General features: G+C 41.1%; 2 protein-coding genes across 3 annotated transcripts in view; both read left to right on the top strand.

The window, feature by feature from the left end:
• LOC6558490 overlaps positions 1–24,958 on the top strand; it is a 47,846-nt gene that overhangs the window by 8,373 nt on the left and 14,515 nt on the right. The window contains exons 2-7 of the mRNA XM_032741168.2: positions 1,945–2,892; positions 3,009–3,269; positions 16,290–16,413; positions 16,806–17,666; positions 20,780–20,938; positions 21,374–21,497. Coding sequence (XP_032597059.2) covers positions 1,945–2,892; positions 3,009–3,269; positions 16,290–16,413; positions 16,806–17,666; positions 20,780–20,938; positions 21,374–21,497 — 2,477 coding nt within the window. The remainder of the gene's footprint in view (positions 1–1,944; positions 2,893–3,008; positions 3,270–16,289; positions 16,414–16,805; positions 17,667–20,779; positions 20,939–21,373; positions 21,498–24,958) is intronic.
• On the top strand, positions 18,611–20,024 carry LOC116805891. Of its 2 annotated transcripts, none has more exons than XR_004365452.1 (3): positions 18,611–18,726; positions 18,789–18,967; positions 19,029–20,024. XR_004365452.1 is itself a non-coding variant. In XM_032741034.2 (3 exons), exons 1-3 carry the CDS (start codon positions 18,649–18,651, stop codon positions 19,404–19,406), a joined length of 630 nt encoding a protein of 209 aa, XP_032596925.1. In that variant the 5' UTR covers positions 18,611–18,648; the 3' UTR covers positions 19,407–20,024. The 2 variants fall into 2 exon arrangements, 1 of the variants encoding a protein (XP_032596925.1); XM_032741034.2 differs by having other exon boundaries at positions 18,794–18,967.

The raw sequence follows: 24,958 nt of genomic DNA on the forward strand, positions 1-24,958 counted from the left end.
TCCGGAGTCAGAGTCAGAGTCAGAGTCCGACTTTGGTCTTGGGGGTAATTAATTGATGATCTGCGTCCGACCGCCAGCAGCCAATTTGGTTGGAACGTGGTAGATGGTGAGGGGGGGAGCACAGAGGCAACATTGGCATCTGCATTTGTAGAGCCCAATCTGAAACTCAAAACTGGCACAGTCGCAAAACTGCAAACGAAAATATGTTTTCTTTTTGATATATTTATTGGTATTTATTTTTGGTCTCACTTCAAAAGTTACCGACTTGCAACACACACACATACACACATATTGTGGCAATTTATTGTGGCGCATGCGCTACATTGCGCCGCTGGCGACATCTGGCGTCTGCTCTAGACAACACAGACTGGCTAGGACTAAGCAGCAGGACGATACTCGACACTCGACCCGACGCGACTCGACTCTCAACGCTAGCCTCAGTTTAGCGGCCAAGACACAAAGTGTTGCAAGCACGTTGTGCGCTGTTTCCAATTGTTGTGGGCGTAAATTGTGTGAGTGTGTTTATGTGTGTGTGTGTGTGTGTGTGGCTATTATGGAAAGCGGCCGAAAATATAAAGTGTCACATTGTCACCGTGCTGAAGCTTAAAGTATTTTTAAAGCCATAGCCAAAAAAATCCCGCTAGCCAAAACCCAAAAAAAGCCAGTGGCATTGTTATGTGTTATGGTCAAAAGGAGGCGGCGGCTGCTGCTGCTTTTTGGATTTGTTTTTTGTTTTTTTGGCCACTTTCACTGCAAATTTGCAATGTGTGTGCAAAAGAAAGTGAATTCTACTGTGCTACACTTGACCTATGACAACAACAACAATAACAACAACAATTGTTGCAACAACAACAACAACTGGAAGTATTTGACGTTTTGAGCTTCAGTAAAGTCATTTGATTGTCATGCAATGCAAGTGTGCAGTGCAAAATGCGACTGTTGCAGTTGCAATTGTTGTTGTTTTTATTGTTGTTGTTGTTGTTATTATAACCGCCCACTTGCCACGCCTTTTCCATGTGTGTGCTGTGTTGTGTTGTCTGACTGAATCGCTTTGAAATCGGATCAATGCTGTCCCCAATTGATTTTCTGTTTAACTTTTAACATGCACCCGGCCATTGGTGACTGTTAGCAGCTAGCAGCTAGCCGCCAGTTGCCAGTTGGCAGTTTCTGGCTGTTTTTTTTTTTCTTTTCTGGTAGTCCCAGGCAACCCAAAGTCGCGTGTCTCTCTGCCTGTATGTGTGGGAGTGTGTGTGCCTGTGTGTGCTTAAAGAACCTTTGATTTTGTTGTGATTTTTTAGTCTTGATTTTGTTTTTGTGGCCCCAATTGTAGCACACCCTTTTATGGGTCTGTTTCTCTTGACAGTATTTAGATTTGCAGTCAATTTTAAATTATAGTTCCGCAAGATCTTTCAAAACTATTTTTCACAGATACATACATCTATCAATTCTTAACAAAAACTAATACACAATAATGTGTGTGCTTCCAAAATGTTGTCGAATCCAAACCTCGGATGTGCCTTACAGCTGAAATACTCTGAATTTGAATAGTTCAACTTATGGTATTAATCTAAAATATTCTTAATTCCCTTATATCGCAAATCATAACGCTAAAAAAGTATACAAAAACCATTAATTTGTTAAGTCCTGCATAGATTTATAGATATAAAAATGATTAACAAAGGAAAATGTTCAGTTTCTCCCTAAAAAGTGCTTACTTATTTGCTTTCGTATATTAAACTATTGAATATCCTTTAAAAAGTATCGTAAATCGTAACCCTTCTCACTAAAAAAGACAGGTCTTACTTGAGCAATATGGGTTCCTTAGTCACGCAAAAGCATATTCCTAAATTGCATTGCATTTTTAGACTTTTGGCCGCAAATACAACTTATACAACCATTGAAGTTCACACGTGTCTTTCTCTGTCTTTTCTCTACCCAATGCAGAGTGACACAAACAAGGCAGCAGCAACAACTGCAGCAACGACAACAGCAACAGCAGCAAAGACAACAACAGCAACAAACAGCGACCCAGGAGCCGAATTAGTGGATCAGGGCCATTTAAGCGAGATCTTGGTGCTGAGTGACACTCAAATCGATGGCCAAACCGCGACATCGGCGCCGCTAGCAGTGGCCATCGATAACATGGACAACATGAACATGGACAGCGACACGAACACAACCAGCAACAACAACAACAACATGAAAGAGGCCACAGCGTGCCACACAGCGCCAATAGCGCGCGACGAGGATGTGGATGACGATGAGGATGAGAATGGCAAGCTGGAGGGGCTTGAAGCTGGCGAGGAACAGCATGAAGAGGATCCAGAGCTGCAACTGGAGATGTTGCAGCAACAACAGCAGCTGTCGGCGCTGGCCAAACCGAATGCTAATTATGTGTGCTGTCCATGCCCAGCAACAACCACAACAGCAGCAACAACTGTGAACCGCAGCAAGTCGCTGGTACGCAGCTATCTAAAGAAATGCAAGCAACGCCTAACGGGTCAGCAGAGCAAACCCACAACAACAGCAACAACAACACCAACAACAGCAACTACAAGAACAACTGCAGCAACAACAACGACGACAACGGCAACAATTACAATGATCAAGAACGAGGCGGAAGGAACAGCACCCACTCTAGAGGAGCTAGGGAAACAGGAGGAACACAAGGAACAGGAGGAGGAACAGGAGGAGCAAGAGGAGGACTCCAGCTGTGCTAGCCGAGATTCGGCAAGCGCCTATATCGACTCGATGCCGCTCGACTTGAGTCTGCGACGAGCGCCAGCAGCACCACAGGAGTCCAGCAGCAGCGAGAGCGAAATCGAGGAGGAGGAGCCAGTGGAGCACGAGGAGCATTCAGAACAGAAGAAGGTGCTGAACGAGCTAACACTGGTACGTCTACAACAGCTAGCAACAATAATAACAACGCTGAAAATTGCTTAACTTGGCCCTTTTCTTTCTAAATATATATATATGTATACATATATATATGTCTATCTACCACACAGCAGGCGGTAACAGCAACAAATGTTGAACGGGATGTGGCTGTGGATGTGGATGTGGATGGGTTGCTGGGTGAACTGATTGACAGGCATCTGTCGCACATTTATCCCATCTACTGGGCACGCACGCGTGCGATTTTAATGCGGCAGGCACGTGAGCTTCTCGTGTGCCACTTTGAGGGCTCCCTTTCGTGCTTCGAGCAGCGATTCCTATGTAAATTTGCACAAATTGCGGCTACGTTGCGCGCCACTCATCAAATTGGCGAGGTAAGTGCCCCCCACAAGGCTCCCTAGAATTTGCAGACAGACAGACGGGCAGACAGACATACAGTCAGTCGGAGTAAGAGATCGGTCTGGAGATCTATCATTTAGTGTTTCTCCGGGCTCGCAAATTAGCGCTTGAGCAATTTAACGATCCCGACTATGGAAATGATTGGAAATAGCATTGCGAATTGAGCTTGAAATGGGGAGTGGGATTTGCGAGTTTGCTTTATACATATGCACATTAAATCGAACGAGCGCAATTTATTACTACCACTTGATCTATTTTGATCGAAAAGATATATGAGTCAAGAATTTGATTTTGATTTCTGCAGCGAAACGATTTATTGGCAGAATATAATGAATATTTTCATTTCCCAACAGATAAAATATAAATTTAAAATTAAATTCTGTTCTGATTTTGTTCGAAAAAATGTGGTTTATTGTTCATCGAATTCATTGTAATTATTTTTGTTCAATCAGTTATATGCACTACTTCTATAAATTAAAAAAAAATATATATACATAACAATTTCAATCTGTACCATTTAATTAAGTATAAGTTATAATTAAAGCGATCACAGTTAAAAGTTCGCCTGTTAGCGTGCAGCCCTGGCCGCTGTTAAGTTAGGTCGAAAAGTAACAGAGCGATGCAGCGCTTAGCAGTGCCATTTCGAGCGCAACAGTGCCAAATTGAGTACAACAGCATGCGCTTTGCCAATTGGACACACACTGCCCCCAAACGAACTGTGAGGCGAACGCAACAACAACTCGTCGTGTGGCACACGAAGCGGCAGCGAGCAGCGCTTGTTAAAAATTTAGATTTTTTTTCGAAAAGGTCGAATTGAGGAATTCGTGTTGCCAGTTTGAGATTTGAATTCGCGGCGCGCAGTCTTGTGAGCGGCTGAAAGCAGAAAAAGCAAGCAGACAAAGTCGAAGACGAAGAACGTGCAACGCCGCATTATTCGTATTTCGTATGTTTCTTCGCACTCGCCTCACCAATGAAATGTGCAACAGTTTCTCACAAGGAATAACAACAGTTGGCAAGCAATTTATAATTCTTGCCCCAGTGTAGTGCTCTCAAAAATACGTATAAAATAAATTTAAAAAAAAAAACAACAACAACGTTTTTAAAGTGCCTTTAAAGTGCAAATTAAATACACATATAAAAAGGAAAAAAATATATATATATAAAAAGAAATATCCATTAAAGTGCCTGTAATACTTGCATTTGAGATATAAACGCATTTATGTGCACGTAAATCAAACTCTTTAATAGTTCTTCATTGCCTGAGGTAATTTGTGGACTTTATTTATGTAACTAAAACAACATTTAAAAGACGCAACGATCTTAAATCAAAGCTCAAATGCAAACCAAGTTTATTTTAATGTCTCTTTAAAGTTGGAATTTATGATTGTTCCGACTAATTATTTTAAATGCATGCCTAATTTGGTATTTTGGATTTGAATTGTTTTTTCTAACCGTTATTTCTGATCGTCCCTGAACTGAGCGAGGCAATTAATAAACTGCCATTGTTTTTAAGCATTTGACAATTACAAAGCCCGGAAGCCAAATGAAAGCTCAAAAGTTGCGTCCTTCGACCTACCTACGACCTAAACCAAAGCTTAAATATATATATATTTATATATATGTGTGTGTGTGTTGTTTTTTCTTCTTAGAACCTTCAGTTAAAGACTGAAAACACGAAAGACCAAAAGTGCGAGGCGAAACACACGTAAATAGGCTTTGGATTCGAATTCAATGACAAAGCCAAAGACAATGTGTGGGTTGCCTTTCAAAACCGACTTAAAACACACTTCAAAAATCATAGAAAAAAGGCAAAAAAATATTGTGGAAAATCGAAATCTTGTCTATTACAAAATATGTGAATTTGTTCTTGACGAATTTGTGTTAAATGCCGCTTATCAGCTGACAGGCAACTATTTGTTGTTATTGTTGTTGGTGTTGTTGCTATTGCTGCGTGTCTAAACCGTAATTTATGGTAATTTGCGTTACGCATACGCAGTGTGGTACGTACTTTGTTGAAACGAAGGCGATTGCCACAACATGTGTTGCACATTCTCTGCGCTCTCGGCTACTCTAGACTGTGGGAGGCTGTAAAGTGCTCAAAGTGACCTACATACAACAACGGCCAAGCAACAACACCAACAACGGCAACTTTGACTCGGGCAATGTGTGTTGTGTTATTTTTTTTTTTTTTCCATTTGAATCAATCAGCAAAAATTACTACGCACATTTGCAGCTGATTTTGAGAAGCCGTAAAAAAAGAACGTTGCAACAATCGCTGCTTGAACCCGCTAGCAGCAGAGGGCGCTGCAGTCTGCTTGCCCCCCTCATTTCCCTATCAATTTGCAGCTGCCTGTTGCATGTTAATTGCCTTTTAATTTCTCAAGCTGTGCGTTCTGAGTTCTCCTCGTTTGAGTGTGTGTGTGTGTGTGTGTGTGTGTATGTGTGTGTGTGTATGTGCTTTAATAATGAAACTTAATGCAACCGCTTTAAATATTCTTAGCTGGGTGATGGCAGCTGTTTGCAGCGTTTTGTTTTTATACCCTCGAATAATATTATTGATGGGCTTTTAAATCTCTGATTTGTTAAGAGTTCAAATCAATGCATTTTTTTGATCGTATCTGTTTTGATTTTTGAGATTTATCAAGTGACTCGTTTATTCTTGTGAAATATATACTTATGAATGGTAAATGGCTAATGAATATTTATATCTTTGCTGATAATTCAAAGAGATGATTAGAAAAATCTTACTATGAGCAGTTGATCCAAGTTTATTAAAATATTTATCATATTCTGTTTAAATATACACTAATGAATAGTAAAATCGTAATGCATATTTATTTCGAAATTTGCATTTTACGCATAAGGATTTAAGTCCTCTAAAGAACTTATAGATGAAGATTAAAAGGAAATAAAGTTTAAATTGTTATCAAAATAAATCAAATTAGGTTTATATCATATTAAAAAGTTTAGCACCTCCCTCAAAAGAAAAATACATGTAAATGGAATAAAACTTTGATATTTTTAAATGAGATTATAGATTTAAAAAAAAACTAAAAAGCTGTCGAATTGGTGCGTATTAGATAAAAATTATCCATTTGACTTTAAGCAATCTATTTTAATAAAAAAAAGGATTAACATTAGATTATAGAACAAAAAAGCATAAGCAACAGTTAATTTAGTGAATATTTAATTGGAAAAAGTTCTAAAATCGATGACATTTTCTTTTAAGGATGAAGTAAAAATTAGAGCGGAAGTGCAGCTTAAGCTGATTTTAAATCGCTGCAGTTTATATTATTTTTAAGGGGTATAACAAAGCTTGGCGCACTTTGAAAGAACACTTTTACTTGTTTATTTGTATATGTATGTGTTTTGTGTGCGTATGTTGTTTTTTCAATGAAGCACGTTCTGTAATTTAATTCGGTTTTTGTGCGCAGCCGCAACGGCAACACACACTTTTATAGTACTACATAGAATGGAAAAAGGGTCGCAACTCTCCTCGTTCGTCAGGTTTATTTTATAAATATTTTTTGTTTTGTTTGGTTCGAGTGCCTCAAATTGTAAGCGGAAATTGTGTATTAAGTGGACGTTGGAAAAAAAAATGTTGGGGTTGCTGTTGCCTTTTGTTGCTGCTTGCCCCGTCTGGCTGACTGTCCAAACTGATTAGGCCCGAACTCTGTTTCTGTTTCTGATTCTCTGTGTGTGTGTGTGTGTGTGTGTGTGAGTGGTGTGTGCAGCTGCAGTACATGGCATATCACTTAGACGTACAGCAATTACTGTCGAGCTTTGAGCGTAGATAGAAAACAGCTTCCGAGTTCAGCCAAAGCAGGAACAACAACAACAAGAGCCCCATCATCAATCCGCACAGTGCTGATAAACACACTATCCAGACCTAATTCCAAATGCAACTCCAAATTGCCAGACACTGCGAGAGGGAGAGAGAGAGAGATAGGGAGAGAGGGATGGAGACAGAAACACAGTTCGGTGCAGATTTTTTTGTTTTTTTTTTTTTGCAGTCTAGCAATAATTTTAGCTGGAAAAAGTGCTTTGAACTGTGTGTTGAACACAACATGATCGGCATTTGTTAGCGATAATGAATTGAACATTTCTGAAAACATGTTTGTACATAATTTGTATGCAGGCACCACTCGGCACCACTACGGGACTCAACACCACCACCACCCCCTCCTCTCATCTCACTGCATCTGTCTTCCCATCTCTGTTTGTCTGCCTGTGTTGGTCTAGCTAAGAGCTGAGATACTCGATCTGTATCCTATGGCTGGCTGTTTGTTTTGTGAACACAAGCAAACAAAACAAAAAGAAAAAGACGTTAAGAGAGCGAGTGAGAGAGTTAGAGAGAGAGAGAGAGAGAGAGAGAATGGGAGAGGGAGCGAGTGCAAGAAAGAAATGTGCAAAGTGTAAAGTGCATATTTATGGCTTGCATAAAATAACTTGTAAAATGCATTCACGAGTGCGCACTCACATTCATATATGAGTAGACACGTGTTGTGCATGACTGAGTGTGTTGTCTGTATTTGTGTGTGTGTGTGTGTGTGTCTCTGTATGTGTGTGTGTGCAGGTTGTGCGTGTGTGAATTGGCTATAAAGTCATGACAATCACACATCGAATTAGACTTGAAGAGGAAGTTGTCGTTAAGGATTCGAAAATGGATATGGATGAATTATAATGTCTATATATGAATCGCATATGAATAACGAGCTAATCATTTCAATGTTTACAAATACTAAACGTGATGTCGTTTTTTCAATTCTATTGCTTTACCCAACTAAAGTCACACGCTTTCCGACAGCTGCTTAAATTTGAGTTATAGCCTTGTTGTTTTGTGAATTTGGTTAGTTGAGTCTTAGTTACCTGTATTAATATTGATGATTGCCTAATTTTAGCCATATAAAATTTATATGTTACTTTCTATAAGCAAATTTGCTTAAGCTTTAGTTACACAAGTAATCGGACTTCAGATTCACAATTCGCTTTAAGATTAAATATAAATCGGTTAATTATATTTCAAATTGATGGGATTTTCTTGTAGATATCTCTTTCATATGCTTACCATAAACATAATTGCTTTTGTGAGATCTGCCCACTGATTTCCTCTTAGCTGTGCAAACTTACAGACACTTGTACATTAGCCACTTCATTATAAAGTACTTAGTTATAACAGGAGACGCTTCGCAGAATCTGCGTAGTTGACGGCAATGACAAACGGAATGGCAATCCCGATCCCAATCCTCACCCTGCCAGACAGATTATGTTACCCAACGAGCTTAAATGATGTTTGTGTTTTATGCGAGACGCTTCTTAATACTTTTACAATACAAGAAAAGCGCAACAAACAAAAAACAGATAAAAAGAATTGCAACTTGTGAATGCGCAGCTGTGCAGTTGTTGAAGTTGGCAATAGATGCGGCGTAGAAGGGGCATAGAAGATAGCCTTGAATTATTCAAGCGCGTGTGACTTGCTTAGTAATTAACCCAACACACAAAAGCCGCAGGCTGATGATGAGGCGCGGTTTGGATACGTGGCTGGGGCATGCGGATGAGGATGGGTATGGGAAAAGGATTGGGGATGGGAAGAGGAGTTTGAGAATTGGGGACTGGGGACTGGGGACTGGGAGCTGCAGCTGTGGCTTGAGGCGGAGACCACGTCAAGTGGCAGCAGTGGCAGACACCGAAACCGAGACATGCAACAAACACAACAACAACAACACCAACAACAACAAACAAACACACACATTTGTTGTGTGGATAGTTTGTATTCCTTTTTGTTTGACTGACTGACTGGCTGACTGACTGCCAGTTGTTGTTTTTGTTGTCTGCTGTTTGTTTTACTTTGTATGTGTTCGTCTTCTTTTTTTTATGTCATTATCGTCATTGTCTGCCCGCCTGTCCGTCTGGCTAAGGTGAATGCTTCCTGCAATGCCAACAGGTAGACAAAGACAAAAGACGGAAAGACAAAAAGACAAAAAGACACTCTCAGCTCTGTGTGTGAGAATCGGCTGCTTCAAATGCTTGCAATACTTTAAATGCTGCAGGCACACACCAAAAAATAGTTGTATCTATTTGTGTAGTTAACAACTACACACACACATATATAAACATATATTTATATAAATATATATACATATAAACGAAGCCGTCAAATCCAATGAATGAATGACTGACAAGCAACAGCGACATTTGTGAGTGTGTGTGTGTGTTTACTTTAGACCACGACAACGACACGGTCTAATAAATGGTTCAATGATAAATTACTGGCAATTGCATTTGCCGCCAGGATTTGTTTTTTTTTTCTACTTTTTTATATTTACCGTCACGTTATTTCTGCATTTGTCAAGTTCAAGCGTAACCTTTACTACACTTGGCAACAATGTTGAGCTCAAGCTGCAGTTTGGCTTTTGAACTCCACAATTTGCTGATTTTCAAATTAACTTTGCATTGTGAACTTATTGAGAATTATTCAAATGACTAGCACTTGACTTAGAGAACATTCCAATTAACCTCTTTAAAATTGACTATTCTTAATGCAAGTCGCAGCTTTAAAAATTCACTTATTACTTGGCTATATTGCTTTAAAAATTATCTTTCAGTTCAGTCGAACTTTATGTGTAATTTACAAAAAAAGTAGATTGTATTTAAAAACTTTCAAAATAGCTTTAAGAGTGCCTCATAAAACTTATCTTTATTGTCTTTAGAATTATCCAAATTCAAGTCGAGCCTTAAGTGAGATTTATACATGAAACATTAATAAAAATTTGATTATATATAAAATCTTAAAGAAAAAATAACAAAAACCAATTTTAAACTTAGTTTTATTGCTTTTCGAAATATCTACTTTCCACTTTTTTTTTGAACAAACAACGAATTAAACTAATTTAAGATAGAGAAACACAAGCAAAAGTAATTAATCTTAAATAATATTTGAATTGTAAACACTTTATTTGATTCAAAATCTAGCTATTAGCGGAATTTTGATTAAATCTATTAAAATGGAGTTTGTTGCACGGTGTAGACAGAAACAGAGTCGACGTCTCGATGTTTCTGCAGACGACACCGACACCTTGCCTCGGGCCAGTTGTGAGTAGGATGTCAGATCGCGCCACCTTCGTGATTTGTGGCTTAAGGGCTCATATGCAGCCGAGCATGGAATGCTGAACTGCAGCAGAACCACTCGCAACCACCGGGGCAGGCAGTGCTGAGACCGCCCGGTTGTCCCGACGACTCCTGGTCAATTCAATGGCTCTTTGTCCGTCTGTCTGTCTGTCTGTCATTCTGTCTGTCCCTCTATCCGTTTGTCTGTCTGCCTGTCTGTCTGTCTGTCTGTCTGTCTGTACGTATCTTTGTCCGTTTGGCCGCCGGATTAGCATTGAAATTGACTTCGTGCTGTGCTCATTAAAATTTTACGTGCATAAAGTTTATTTCGATTTGCTCGGTGTTGTCGTTGTATTTGTATTTGTATTTGTCGTTGTCGCTGCGATTGTTGTTGTTGTTGTTGTTATTGTTGTTCTTGTCGCTGGCCACGTCCTTATGCCCAACCTCAACCTCAAAGTCAAAGCCATCGTCATCGTCTTCGCCATCGTCATCGACATCGTCATAGTCTGTGGGACTATTTCCTAATAAAAACGCCAAAACCCCCCCCCCCCAAAAAAAAAAAAAACAAGAAAACAATTACATTTCGTGGTTAGAATGTAGCTAAGCATTTTCCAAGAATCGAACCGATTGTGAAAATTGTGTTCAGCAAATAGCTACTCGTTTTATTTGTTTTTATATCGAATTTGTACTTCCTCATTGGGCAAAAAGCAAAAGCTACTTAGTTAGAAAAGCGACCCTTTTCAGTTATAGCCAACTTTGCAGTTATTGGCATTTTTAATGCGTTTTTCCTCTTTTTTTTTTTTTGTTCAATACGTTAACAAGTTTACGGCCGTTTTGGAATTTATGTGGCTAACAACTTTTTCAATTACCCGAGCGACACAGACCGACAGAATCAGAGTCCGAGACGCAGTTGGATCATCTCTCTGCTGCCCTCTAGTTGTTGTTGGTGTTGTTGTTGCTGTTGTTGTTGGTGTTTTTGGTGTTGCTGTGGTTGTTGGTATTATTGCTTTTGTTGCTTGTTTCTACAGTCTTCTGTTATTATGCCATGGGGCTATAAAAACTCGTTTTCAGCTGTTTCCAACAACGAAGTTCATGATCAGCTGTGAACTGAAAGTGGTTGATTGGAGCACAGGCAGCAACAACTGCAACTGCAACAACTATCAGCCAGAAGAAAAGAAAGAAGAAGAAGAAGCACCAGCAGCAGCTGCAGCAGCAACAGCAGCAGCAGCAGAAGAAGCAGCAGAAGAAGAATCCCAGCCTGCTTAGTTTAGTACCGGTTTTTGCTGTTACTCCGCCGACAATTGCACTCGTAATTGAGCCGCATCACATCGCATCGGAGCGCATCACATCATTGTCTCAATCTCAGTCCCTGTCTTTAACTTGATCGTCGTCTTACGTGCCACTGATGTAACAGCAACTTGCAACTTGCAACTTGCCGCAGTTTTGTCTGCCTGCCTCAGCACATCTGATGCTGCTTTGAAGTCTTGCCTCGAAATCCAAAATGCGAAATGCGCTTTTGTTGTTATCTTAAGCCCGTTAAGTTGACAGGCTGCGAAGTGCCTGATTCGCATATTTTGCTCGTTGAATGCTCGCTTCATGCTGCCCTATAATATTTCAACACCCAATCGAGCACTCACTTCCTGCTTACAGATACCTAAATCATATAGCTGCCAGTGCCGCGCTTTGAAGAAGCTAGATCAAAAAACAAAAAAAAAAAACCTAATAAATAATAATAATAATAATATAAATAAGAAAACACCAAAGATGCCAAAGAACAGCAACAGCTGAAATTGGCGTGCTTCTTGCTGTAGCGGTGGTGGACGGGGGGGCTAGCAGGGATTTTTGCCTGCTATTGCATTCCGACCATGCAGCAAGCCATGACAGCCTAGACCTGATCTATTTTGGTCACGGTGCCCCCATCGCCGCCTTCTCCTCCTTCTCCTCCTCCTCCTTCTTCTCGTCATTCAGCAGCTACTCCAGCAACATGCAAAATATACATAAATATACAATATATATGTATGTATGCATTTATGTATATGTATGTGTGTAGATATATAGCTGCCCCGCAAAAACAAACAATTTGTAGGTGTGGCTGTGGCTTGGCTTTGGCCGTTGCTGGTGCTGTTGCTGTTGCTGTTGCTGCTGCTGCTGCTGGTGGTGTGATGGTGCTGGTGGTGGTGGTGGTGGTGGTACTCCTGGCGGTGGTGGTGCCATTCTCTTGATGGCCGTTCTGGTAGATGAAGCGGAAATGTGACGTTGACTGCAATAAATTCACTCGCTTTGTTTGTGCTAAAGTTCAAAGATTTGTAAGCAAATTCCAGATGGTTTCCGTTGCAAATTTGAAAAAGAATGCAATTTTTGCATAGTGATAAAAATAAATCCAATTGAAGATATGCGCAAAACAAGCAAGTAAATACAAAATAAAGGACAGACGATTTTAAGTAGAAATTCTTGTGGAAACTGTTCGCAAGTTGTTACAAATTTACCTCTTTTCTAGCTTCAGCAAGACTGTACAACTTTTGGATTTTTATATTAGCTAACTGGTAACTGTTTCTCACAATCATATTAGTCATTCTCACTCTCGAGGGAATGTCGCGTCCAGGGCCGTGAATATCAAATTGATTCGCTAAAATTAACGGCCTTCTGTCGAAACGTTTTCTCATGCCGCTGTTTGGCGGCTTACGTTGCGTATGTGTAATTAAAATTTTTGCGCTAGCGGCGCTTTTGGCCAGGTGTGGCCCTTTTGCCAACATATTAATTATTAAAACTCCAACAAAAAAAAAAGCCAAAACAGTCAATAGACGAAATATAAAAATAGAAAAATAATATCGAAATACAAATTGGGCGTCGGCGCACTTTTTACCCCACAAGTTGAATTAACAATTTGCCGGCCAGCGTCCAACAAGTCTCAGTGTGTCTCTCTCTGTATTTTTTTTTTTCATTTCATTTCTATAATTTATTAAGAAAACACGCCAAAATGCATGTGAGTGTAGAAGTTGCGTTGAGTGTGTGTTTTTCTCTGTTTCTGTTTCGGTTTCTGGCTCTGTTTGTGCAACGCCTTTGTGCGCCTTTGCATGCGTAATTTCTGCTACGCCAACGGTGGTGGTCCCAGTCCCAATGGCCCCGTCATCGTCATCGTCATACACCCTGTGTCTGTCTCCGTCCCTGTCCCGGTACCGGTACCGATCCGGGTGCGACGGCACCCGCATTGAATAATTGCCATAGGCTGGGCGCCACACGACGTCGCCACAACAACGGCAACGACACCGGCATCGGGACCGGGAACCGGCACCGGAATTTAGATTCGGGTGTATTCATTTGTGTGTGTATGTGTGTGCGAGTAGTATTTTCGGTATATGCATAAAGATATATGCATATATCTATATCTGCATATATGCTAATGCCTCAGCTTGTCGGCTTGATTACTCACAGAGCAGGCCGCCAGATTTGTTGCATGCATAAATACCCTACAATTAATTAGAATTGAGTGTCTTCAATTAAAGCAGCAAAAACTTTCGATTTTTGTCTGACTCTGCAGATATCGAATTACATATTCAATGTTTTACTAATATACAAAATATTATTGTTACTGAGTCAAGTTTTCTACTTGCCTGACATTTTCGATACCAACTGATTTTAAATTTCCAGTTTATATGCTAATTTTCGTTGATTACCACTCCTATAATAAAGTCTAAAAGCGATTGTGTAATGCAGGGTATCTTGCAGTCACACTTATTTTCAACTCTTATTTTTTAGTTCTTAATTTGTTTTTATTGTACAACTCGACCGTAATTTAGTTTTTAACATCAAAGGCGTGGGAATGAGGCAAAAGCGGCAACAGAAATTATAACAATGATGCATGTGTGCGACTGTTTGGGATCCGCATTCAGGAAGGATCTTCAGACAAATCCTCGCCAGCCTGATTTATGAGCCAGCAAAAGGGTAGCGCACACACACACACACACACAACCAAAAACACACACGGACACACACATTAAATAAATGCCGCCAATGGAACGGAAATTTGTCGCCACAGCAAATTGAAAACAAGAGCGAGAGCATTCCGATCAAAAAAAAAAGAAGAAGAAGAAGAATAATGACAAACGCTGACTTGACTTTGAAAGCCAAACTGGGAAAAATTCTAACAAACAAAAAAACAGCAAAAACAATGAAAAGTAAAAAGAGCACAAAAATCGAACTGAGGCTTGAGGCTGGGCCTGGGGTTCTTGTTTTTTTGGTTTTGGTTTTGGAGCTTTGGGGCTGATTGCCAGGCAGCGATGACAATGACAAGCGGCGTCCAAGCGACGAGGCGCATTTGGGTCAATGACGATGAAATCGAAGCGACGACGATGACGATGACGACGCCGACGCCGACGACAACGATGCCAATGATTTAGAACCTAACGTCGAAGATCGGCAACAGACACAAACAACAACAAGAACAAAAGCAACAACAGCTTAAAATGGAATTGGCGGTCAATCAAGCAGAAAATGTTGTGTGTTGAGAAGCATCATTTTAGCATGTGGCGACAGCGGCTTATATACAACGATATATATACCATGCTCAAAAAAAAAACAAAAGGAAAAATAAAGAGAACTGAAACAGACTGAAGGGAAGTTGTTGTTGTTGTTGCTGTTGTTGCTGTTGTTGCTGTTTGCGATTTGCTGTGTGTGGCGATGATCATTTTGTTCAATCGATTGTAAACGATGCGTTGCGATTGTTGGCTCTGCTGCGGCTTTGATCAAATGACAAAATTGATCATTTTCTGTTTGAATGGATTTCGGAGCAGTCTAAAATAAGCGCCCCCCTTTGAGCTGCACCACCTCTCTGTGCCCTTGCAGTGACTCGTCACACAACAATTGATTTATGTTGGCTGTTGTCTCTGCTGTGTGGGGTCTCTGGCTGTAGCATGTGCAACAGCAATAGCAACAGCAACAGCAACAATAACAATAACAACGTTGTGTGTGTGTGTGTGTTACCTTTAAAATATCCGAGCTTTGTGTTGAGTCAAAAGGTGCTATAAATCAAGCCAAATGTGAGCGCACCTCTTTATTTTTATTTTAAGTTTTAGTTTTTTGTTTGCTTGCTTACTTTTGAGTGATCGTTTTGACCATTTTCCGAGCTGGCTGTGGCAAATTAACAACAACGCGAAAATCACTTTCGCGTCATAACAATTAATAGCCAGCAAGGATCACAGTTGATCCGCCAAAACAGTACATAAGGTCCCAACATCCATCCGTCCATCCGACCGTCTGTCTGCCTGTCTGTCTTTGTGTCTGTGGCTAGTCTCTGTGAGTTTGAGTTACAAGTTCGATTTCACATTCCCGTAGGGGTGAAATCTTTTTGCGTTTTTCGGATTTTTTTCTTTCTGAATTTTCCGTCGCGTTTCATTTCGTTTGCCAGACGAAAACGCTGTGGGTAATAACCAAAAATTAACAAAAATTGCTAAAGTTTGACTTGCATGATTTATCTATAATTTTGCATCGCTAGTCGCCACTCGGCGCATTGCGATTTTGGGGGCAGTCGCAAGCAGTAACCAAAAGCAGCCACACTCGCCATCTGATAGGCCCACAGTCAAACATACACACAGAAATACACACACAGGAACGGAGGGGAGACCCCAACAACAATCTGACAGCCTGGGCCATTTTTAATGCGATTTTCGGTCTAAGCGTTTTTGAATTTTCAGTTTGAGCTTTGCGTTTCCTTCTTTTTGTTGTGTTTTTGTTTGCAGCTTAACACTTGCGGGTGTTGTTGTCTACATAATTTCACTGTAGTTGCAGTTTGGGGCACCGGCCCCCAAACATGTAATCGTCGTAATAATAAAAATTTGCAAATGATTTCGTTACTCAATCTTCAATCTCTTTGGCTTTGGCTATCGTTACAGTCCTGGTTATGGCATGCCGGCTGGCCCCTGGCCACATCCAATGGAGCGCTGGTCCTACAGTTGAGCGACTCTGAGATCGCGCACGCACTCCAACCAGCCGAACTATATCTGTGTGTCAAATTGGGTAAGTGGGTCATTAGTTATACCATTTACATCTCAGAATTTATTTAAGTTACCAGTGGACTTGCAAGTAAAATAGGCAATAAAAGGGTTGGAAATTGCTCAAAGTATGAAAAACTGAAATTTGAATAAAATTTTCTATATTTTCGTATAAGATTTAATGGTTGATCTTATGCTGAAGCTGTCTTGCTTCTATATATGAATGTTAGCATCTCTTGCGAGCCAAGCCTAGCAATCATGGCACTATATTCTCTAAGATAAATCTTCTAGCTTGGCTTATTAATCATGTTACATGATATTTAATTCATGTATGCTTATATCCGATACACCTTATCTAGCAACACTTCAGCTCTTAACGTCTAATCTAATCTGATTGCTGTTCACATATGATTTCAGAATCTGACGCAGAAGCCACACCGCAGCTTTATGTCGTTTGGCGCTCGTCACAACAACAGCAGCAGCAGCAGCAGCAGGAGAAGCAGCACGAGGGGAGCGTACAGAGTCAGAGTCAGAGTCACTGCATCTATATCGATTACAATAAGATCGAGCAACAGCCGCTGAGCGTGCTCCAGCTAGAGATGTCTATGGCAGCAATGGCAGCAACGGGACAGAGTCAGAGTCAGGGGCAGGGGCAGGGGCAAGCTAACGATGCCATTGAGTTGCCGCAGCTGCTCCAAAATCTGCTGGTCAGCGTTGAGCGGAGTATTGAGCGCGTGTCGCTAAACGAGCTGCAAATGCCGCTAGCTCTCGCCGAGGATCAGCTCGATGAAGCCAACAACAACAGCAACAACAACAGCAACAGCAATGGCAACAGCAACACTAGTAATAATAACAACAGCAACAACATTGGGTCGCCAAAGTGCGCGTTGCGGCGCAGCGATTTAATTACCAAAAACAAACTGTTCAACAACCGTTACATGCTGCGGCGCCTGACCAATCGACAGGATAGCATGAACTCCACCTCGTCGGGCAACAGCAATGCCAGCGAGCGCAGCAACTCCAGCAACTCAAGCGGCAGCAGCAGCGCTGGCGAGGAGCTGCAAGCACACTTGAATATTAGCAACAATAACAACACCAACAACAGCAACAACAACACCAACAACAGCAACAATATTAATAACAACAACAATAACAGCAGCAATGAGCTTGTGGCATCCACATCGCCCGCCTTGCCACTGTTTTGTTTGGGTAACTCATTTCCGCACATTGACAGCGATGAGGAGGCAACTGATGTCGGCGAGAAGCTCAAATTGCCCGGTAAGTGAATATCAGCTATCAGCGTATACGTAATATTTTATATACATATAATTTGCATTACGCATGCGCCGCAGCAACCAGTTGCCCCAAATACACTCGCAACCAAATGCCTTATCGCAATTGCTGGGCGTTATTTGGCTTATTTGTTTAGCCAATGGAACAGCATCGGCAGCAGCAAAAACGTTTACCGACCCCTGCAATTGTGGCATGCAAATCTTTGCAGTGCACCGCCCCATCGTGCCCCACCTTACGATACTCAAATATTCAATTAAACGCCCCGCAGCCAAAGTTGAGCTCATTTTCGATTTCAACGGCGCTTTGAAGTCGAGTTGCTGTCTGCTTAAAGCCCCGACTTGATATCGCTGTAAATTTCGCGCTAATTTGATATATTTTCTGCGCATAAATTTGCCAAACATTTAATTCAATTAATGCGCACCGAGATCAAGCGATTCATGTTAAATGATGCTTAGAATTCTAGTGAAAGTGTGTGCTTAATTCAAACATCGAACAATGCAACGTTGATTACTTAAATTTGAATCATTTGTTGTAGTAGTTGCTGTACGATAAGTGCTATTAATTTTGTAACTTTCGCTTGATTTTGCACATGTATTTAAGCCAGCACTCAGCTTGATGTAGAAATTTCTAAAGACTGATTAAAACGATTCAGAAAGCGCTGTTCAAATGCTCCCTTGATGATTTGTTCGTTCGGTTGCCTTATGAGCTGTGAGATTTCGGTTTCTTTTTTTATTTTAGTTGAGCAAACTTCAATTAAAGCACAATTCAGAACCATTGGACTTGCTTTATTCGTCACTTTCTATGCTTGCTGATCTTAATTCATGAATAAACGATATCTGCTTTTCCCTCAATCTTAATGTATTGTTGCTAACACTAGGTAAACAAATGTTTAAAATCTCTTTCACACTATCAGTTTTAAGTCAAAAAGCATTTTTTGTTTTATTTTGGATTCTTGACCGAATTTGTTATGTGCTTTCGCACCGAGTGGGAGTGCAGTCGCCAACAGCTCACAGCGACCTGCCTAATGCTCAATGGCGTATTGATGGTAAGACTTTTGGACAGGATATCGTCCTGGACATAACTCTTTAACCGCTGTTTCCGTCACAGTATAGTATCTGTATGTCGGTGCTCTATTTCAATATTTGTATGTACTGTGGCATCTGGGCACAGATCATCAATTTGGTACACTCTACATTACAATATCCTGGGTGGAGGCAATATGCCTGTTTGTGCTGTTAGTGGACTTGATTTGCATTGGCTTCAAATGGCGTAATGTTCTGCTGGGTGTAAGTGTTGGATGTCATTGAACCGATATCCCTTACTCAATTGAGTCAATTTGCTTCACAGTTGATGGTGGTGGTTTTCATGATTGGATTATTTCTAATGGTCGCTGGCAGCATTTCAATTGCGAAATACACCGATGTTTACATGGTTGTGCGTAGCTTCTACAGCGATAGTTTGTGGTCCTATGAGACATCATTCGAATGCTGTGGCATAAATGGGCCTTCGGACTACGGCAACCCAACTGTATTGGACGATATTCCACTCACCTGCTTTGAAGGTCGCGTCTCAAAACCTGAGCTACTCTATAATCGAGGATGCATCTATGCAACGGATGACAACTGGTTCTGGTTTGTCTTTGAGAATTGCTATTGGTTCGCCTTTATTCTGTGCGGTGTTAACCTCGTCACTCACTGGAAACTCTGGCAGCGCATTCAATATTAATCTATTTAAATGATTACTTGACCATAACAACCATACAACAGAATTGGTTCAATAGTTGTACTTTGGAGCAGCCCTAAATTACATATTTAGTTACAATAAGTCTTTGTCCAGCTAACCGCATATTGAATTGCCGGCTCAATTGCAGCACTGTGAATGCTCGAATTATTTAGAATGCGTTGACGACGCCCACGGCTCGACCACAAAAGCCAACAAAAACCCATTAGCCATTAACAACGGCGGCCCACAGCATCCGCCAGGCGTTGGATAACCACAAAATATCGCTGTCTCCACCACAACAACGGCAACAACAAAAGCAGCTGCAGCAGCAGCAACAACGGTGCAAATGCCTTTTAATTTGTCAAAGCCTAAAATATGAAAATTAAATGAGAAACCAAAGCAACGCAGCGCACAGTGGTGCAGTGGTGCAACGTGTGTGCAAGTTATGGCAGAGAACATTGCCAGATATGTTTTTAGATAAATAATGAAACACAAGAAATTGATTTGGAGCATTTTGAGAAGACCGATAACAGACTACAGATCAAGTAGATCTTTTATATATACTTGTATATTGTATAAAGTTTTCATTATTCACAATGGTCTCAAGAAGACCAATAATACTAATAAGATCTCAAAGTAGATGCGTGGTTTCTTTTGAGTTCCTCTACTGGAGAGAATCTACGATTCTTTACAATTGTCAGTCAACTATTGCCGCATTCCATTGCAACGATTTATGGGCTTGTGATAACTTTAGGGTTTTTTTATTTGGCCCGCCCCAAAATGGATCATAGATGGTTATCTAGTGCCAGTGTGCGCTGGAATGCGATCGACACAAAAGTTGCATTTTGGGTGTGTGGGTGCAATTTGCAAGCGTGCATAAATCAGCTGACAAGTGCGGGGGCATTTGTAGTTTGGGTATTGAATTACATACTTATGTATGCAACACCGGCAACACCGGCCACCAACCATTGAGCACCTGGCATTTGTATGCCGTGCAACAACAACAGGTGGTTGTCCAGCTGGTGGTGGTGGTGGTGTTAGTGATGGTGGTGCAGTTGTTAGTTCTGCAGACGCTGCAATGTGTCGCATTTATTACAGAAAATTGTCGCACGCGAAAGTGCCGACTTCAAATTTATGGGCCAACTGGTTTTTGACCGGCCACGCCCCCTCCATCGCCTCGATATGAGTGGGCTACTGTGGCTGTCGCCGAGTTAATCAAATGGCGTTATTATGCAAAATGCGTCGCATATCCTGAACCAGTTTTCAAGGTTTCATCGCAAGCGTTTAAAATGCAATTAACCTATATCTAGCAAGCTCGAAAAACAAAATCTCGAATATAAATAAATAATAAAAATATGAATTTGTCAATATTTCAGTGACCGGTGAGTCGCAGCCGCCGGAGTTGGTGACGTTGACGTCGACGTCGACGCCAGCAGAGACGGAGAGGGAGATGGAGACGGAGACGGAGCTGCTGCCGCCCAACTCGATCAGTGAATTGCCCGAGAAACTATTAAACAGCGGCGTCTATTTGCCAGGTAGAGAGAAAGATATACAGACCTCTATTCACTATATCCAGACTTTCCATTTTCGCCTGGGCTGTACATAATTCTAGACTTTCACTAACAACCAACCGAAGACTAACTGACTAACTAACTAACTAGTCTAACCGAAAAAATTTCCTTATAAATATAAATTGGAAAATTTGAATCACCTGGCAACGCCCCGTTAGGCAATTTGCCTGCAAGCCAAAATGCGATGCGATTTGGAGAAGAGAAATGCACTTTTCAATTCCGTACTCCAAAGCGATTCAATTCAATTAATTCACACACTTTTTCGCACATTATCGGTGTGACGACCACCCAGGGAGTCAGCCAGCCATCAATTGAGACAGAGTTCGATTTCCACCATATACCATAACCATATACCATAACCATATACCAGATACCATTTGTATTTCCATTTATTTGCAGGCACACGCACCCTCCATGGCGACCCACTTGTGAATGTGGATGCCGAGGCTGTGGCAAGCGCGGGCCTCAATTGCTATGAGCTGGCCACACTGTTGCTCTACTACAGCACCATACCGGAGCGCAGGTGAGCGAAGTGAAGTTGCAAGGTGGGGGCGACACTGGGGGTATTGCCTCAATCAGAATCAGCCAGTTTAATGTCAAATGTAAATGAAAATCCAAATAAAAAGAAAATAAAAATAAAAACGCATGGGAATGAGCACAGTAAGTGGCGAACAGCGAGTCCAGGCATTTCAATTTGGCCATCGGTGGGGCATAAAAAAATACAACGGCAACAGCAGCTAGAAAAAACGCTGGGTTCGTAGAGAGACTCACAAGCAGCCCATCCATATTTACGAGCAGATATGCAAATGTTCAGTTAATGCCTGACCAAGAGCCCCAAGAACCCCAACTGGCGCTGGGAAAAACGATGACGACGACGCCGACGACGACGACGGCGCTGCACTTAAGCCTTTAAGATGCCTAAGGGGGAAATTCTCTGTGCCAACTAGAACGCTCTCTCCGTGTCTCTCTCTCTCTCTGCCCTTGTCTCTGTCTCTTTTTCACATGCCGTCTGAATGTCTGGCAATCAGGCAGTCGAACTCATTGCCGCTAAAGAATATGCATGCCAGTCAATTTGCCACTTTGGCTGAAAGGAAACATGCAACAAGAACAACAGCAATAGCAACAGCAACAGCAACACCAACAACAATAACATCGAACAGCACTTGCATTCAATGCTGAGAACTTAACCATAGAAAATAGAACAAAAGCCCCAGCAAAAAGTCGATAGCACTGCTCAGCAAATCAAAAACTAAAAAGACTCTAATGAATTGAAGATATATGGATAATAATACTTGGATTCATATAACATAATAAGACAGATTAAGTTGTAGTAGTAATAAAATTATCTCCAGTTAAATTTCAGAAAAGTATAAAACTTATTCTCTCGATTTTATTCACATACGAAATTTATCTAGACTTACATAATACGTTCTTCATTTCTAATACTCTCTTGTTTAGAATAATTATTGTATCAAAAAACATAATAATTTGACAAGCATTTTAACTGTCAGCTATTAATTTATAATGTCTTACGAACATTACCAAGTATCCCATTTGATAAATGCAAAGATTAAACGCTCATTCAGTGAGTGAGACAACTCTTTGTCAATTTTGTAATAAACTGGCATTTGTATGTGTTGTGACCTACTTATCAATTTAGTATATTGACTGTTAATACGCAACTTTGTGGCACAGTGTAGCTTTGAGCTCTAGTCAATCTGTGGTAGGCAGGCAGTCGGCGAAGAGTTGCGGGCTCAACTAAAGCAGAACAGACACGTCGCTTGAGGGACTCGGCTTTGGTTTCGGCTTCCCTTTGTAATGAAACGTAAGAGCGAGACAAGAAAGGGGTAGCAAGCCAAAGACTGAAAGAGAGAGAGAGAGAGAGACAGAGAGAAATAGAGCTAGCTGCTGCAGGCAGGCATATGAATGATCTTTCAGACAGATTCGTGACACTTTAAATTTATGATGTGAACTTTTGTGGCCCAGCGTTGAATGCTGCTTCGCTAGCTGGTTGTTCAGCTCCTCCACACGATTCCTGGAAATATACAATATAAAGAATAATCTGTGAAATCTAAATCGACATACGAGAGTAGAGAGAGAGACAGAATGAACTCACTCACACACAAACACACCGACACACACAGATACAGACTCGTCGGCCACTTACGAATTGGCATTCCCATTCCCGTATTCGAGTCTCCCCCATTCCTGATTACGACTCTAATTCTGATTCAAAATCCCGTTTCAGTTGTGAGTTTCCAGCTGCATGTTAATTGCTTCAATGCCAATTGCTAAAATGCGGCCAGATCGTGTAGAAAACTTTGACAAACATTTGCTTAGATTGCTGTTGCTGTTGTTGTGGTCGTAACTGCACAAGCAATTTGAAGACAGACTCTAAAGCACCAAAAAACTGGCACAACTCGTCATCAAACGTGCGCGTCTGACGCATTGACGCATTGACGCGATGACGACGCTGACACTAAACACTTGAAGTTTGGTCTTGGACAGCCACAGCCACAGCCACTCAGACTCAGACCCAGTCTCAGTCGCAGTCTCAGTATTTTTCTTCCCCCTTCAGCCATTGACATTATTTGTCGACATGTGTAAGGTATTTATTAGCTGGCTGTCCAAATCCAAATGCCAGTCGACACTGCACGCAAATATTAAATATTTGTGCTGTGTAAAGTTTTCACCAAAGAAACCCCACTCGACACTAGACTACAGACTGCAAACTGGGCGCAGTGTCAACACTGTCAAACTTCGAGTTGTTGTTGTTGTTGTCGTTGTTGTTATCTTCACTTACTTGTCGCTTATCCAAAACTTACATCATCTAAGTGCCTATTTGACCCCACCATAGCACAATGATCCATCTCTCTATGAGGATGGATGTTCGTACACGAGTATGTACGTGTGACAGCTCGCAATTAAGTTTGTTTTTATGGAGCTGTTTTGTTGCACTGCACCACTTCTGGGAATCGTTAAATGCCGCCTGGTTGCGAGTGGTACAAAGGTATTAATATGCATGCCCGCGCATAATACAAATATAAAGAAAGCTCGGGTTACACACGAACGACCTGAACTAGGACTGCACTCATATTTCATTACACTCACCTCGCCTGGGGTACTCCAGTTCGCTTATCACATTTGTATCCTTGAGTTACATTTTACAGAACAGGCTTAATACAGATGACAGTTTGAATTTCACTCAAACAAAAAAAAGAAAATGTTTTAGCTGCGAGGCAAAAATATACAAAATATTCCATAGATTAATCAAATGTAGCTTTTAGAGATTTAAGTGAAAGATGTTCGTAGGTAGTTACAACTCTAGGCATTCATTTATCAATGATAGCATTTGATAAATTACTCAAACACCGTTAACAAGATATGTTTATTTTATCGTTGTGATAAAAGTTGCTGCTATTTATTATATAGAAAAACAGAAATGCGCGTTTTAGTCTTAACCAGGCAAGCAATTAAGTTAATAAATGACTTGGAAGAGCATTTCAGGTTCGTTGCAAGCTAAAGCTTTGTTCATGTGTAGGCTGCATTAAAATTGAAATGCCAAATGCTTTTGATGGCCGTGCTGTGCGGCATCATTAAGCTTGAGAGCTGCCAGCGCTGATGATGAAGCTAAAGACTTGCAGCAGCCCGCAGCTTTGCTTTGCCAACTTATAACTCACACTGTGACCTGCCGCATGCCGCATGCCTCACGCCGCCTGCCGCATGCCGCATTGCGTGCAAATATCAACTGCGAAATGCGCATTGCGAACTCCGAACGGGGGTGGATCACTGTGAGAATAACACATAACTTGGCTAACTTGGCTAACTGGCTGACCAGGCCAGCACAGGCATGCATTTACAGTTAGCCAAAGAGAAAAGCAGTTGGCAAAGGAGGGGATGGGGCGGGGTAACAAAGTGCAGCTGGCTGCTGAGAGTTTGGCCTAAAGTGTTAAGAAGCTGGCTGTTGGGCAGTTTATTAATGCG

This window comes from Drosophila grimshawi, unplaced genomic scaffold, assembly GCF_018153295.1.
Source record: "Drosophila grimshawi isolate 15287-2541.00 unplaced genomic scaffold, ASM1815329v1 contig_44, whole genome shotgun sequence".
NCBI classification, from domain to species: domain Eukaryota; kingdom Metazoa; phylum Arthropoda; class Insecta; order Diptera; family Drosophilidae; genus Drosophila; species Drosophila grimshawi.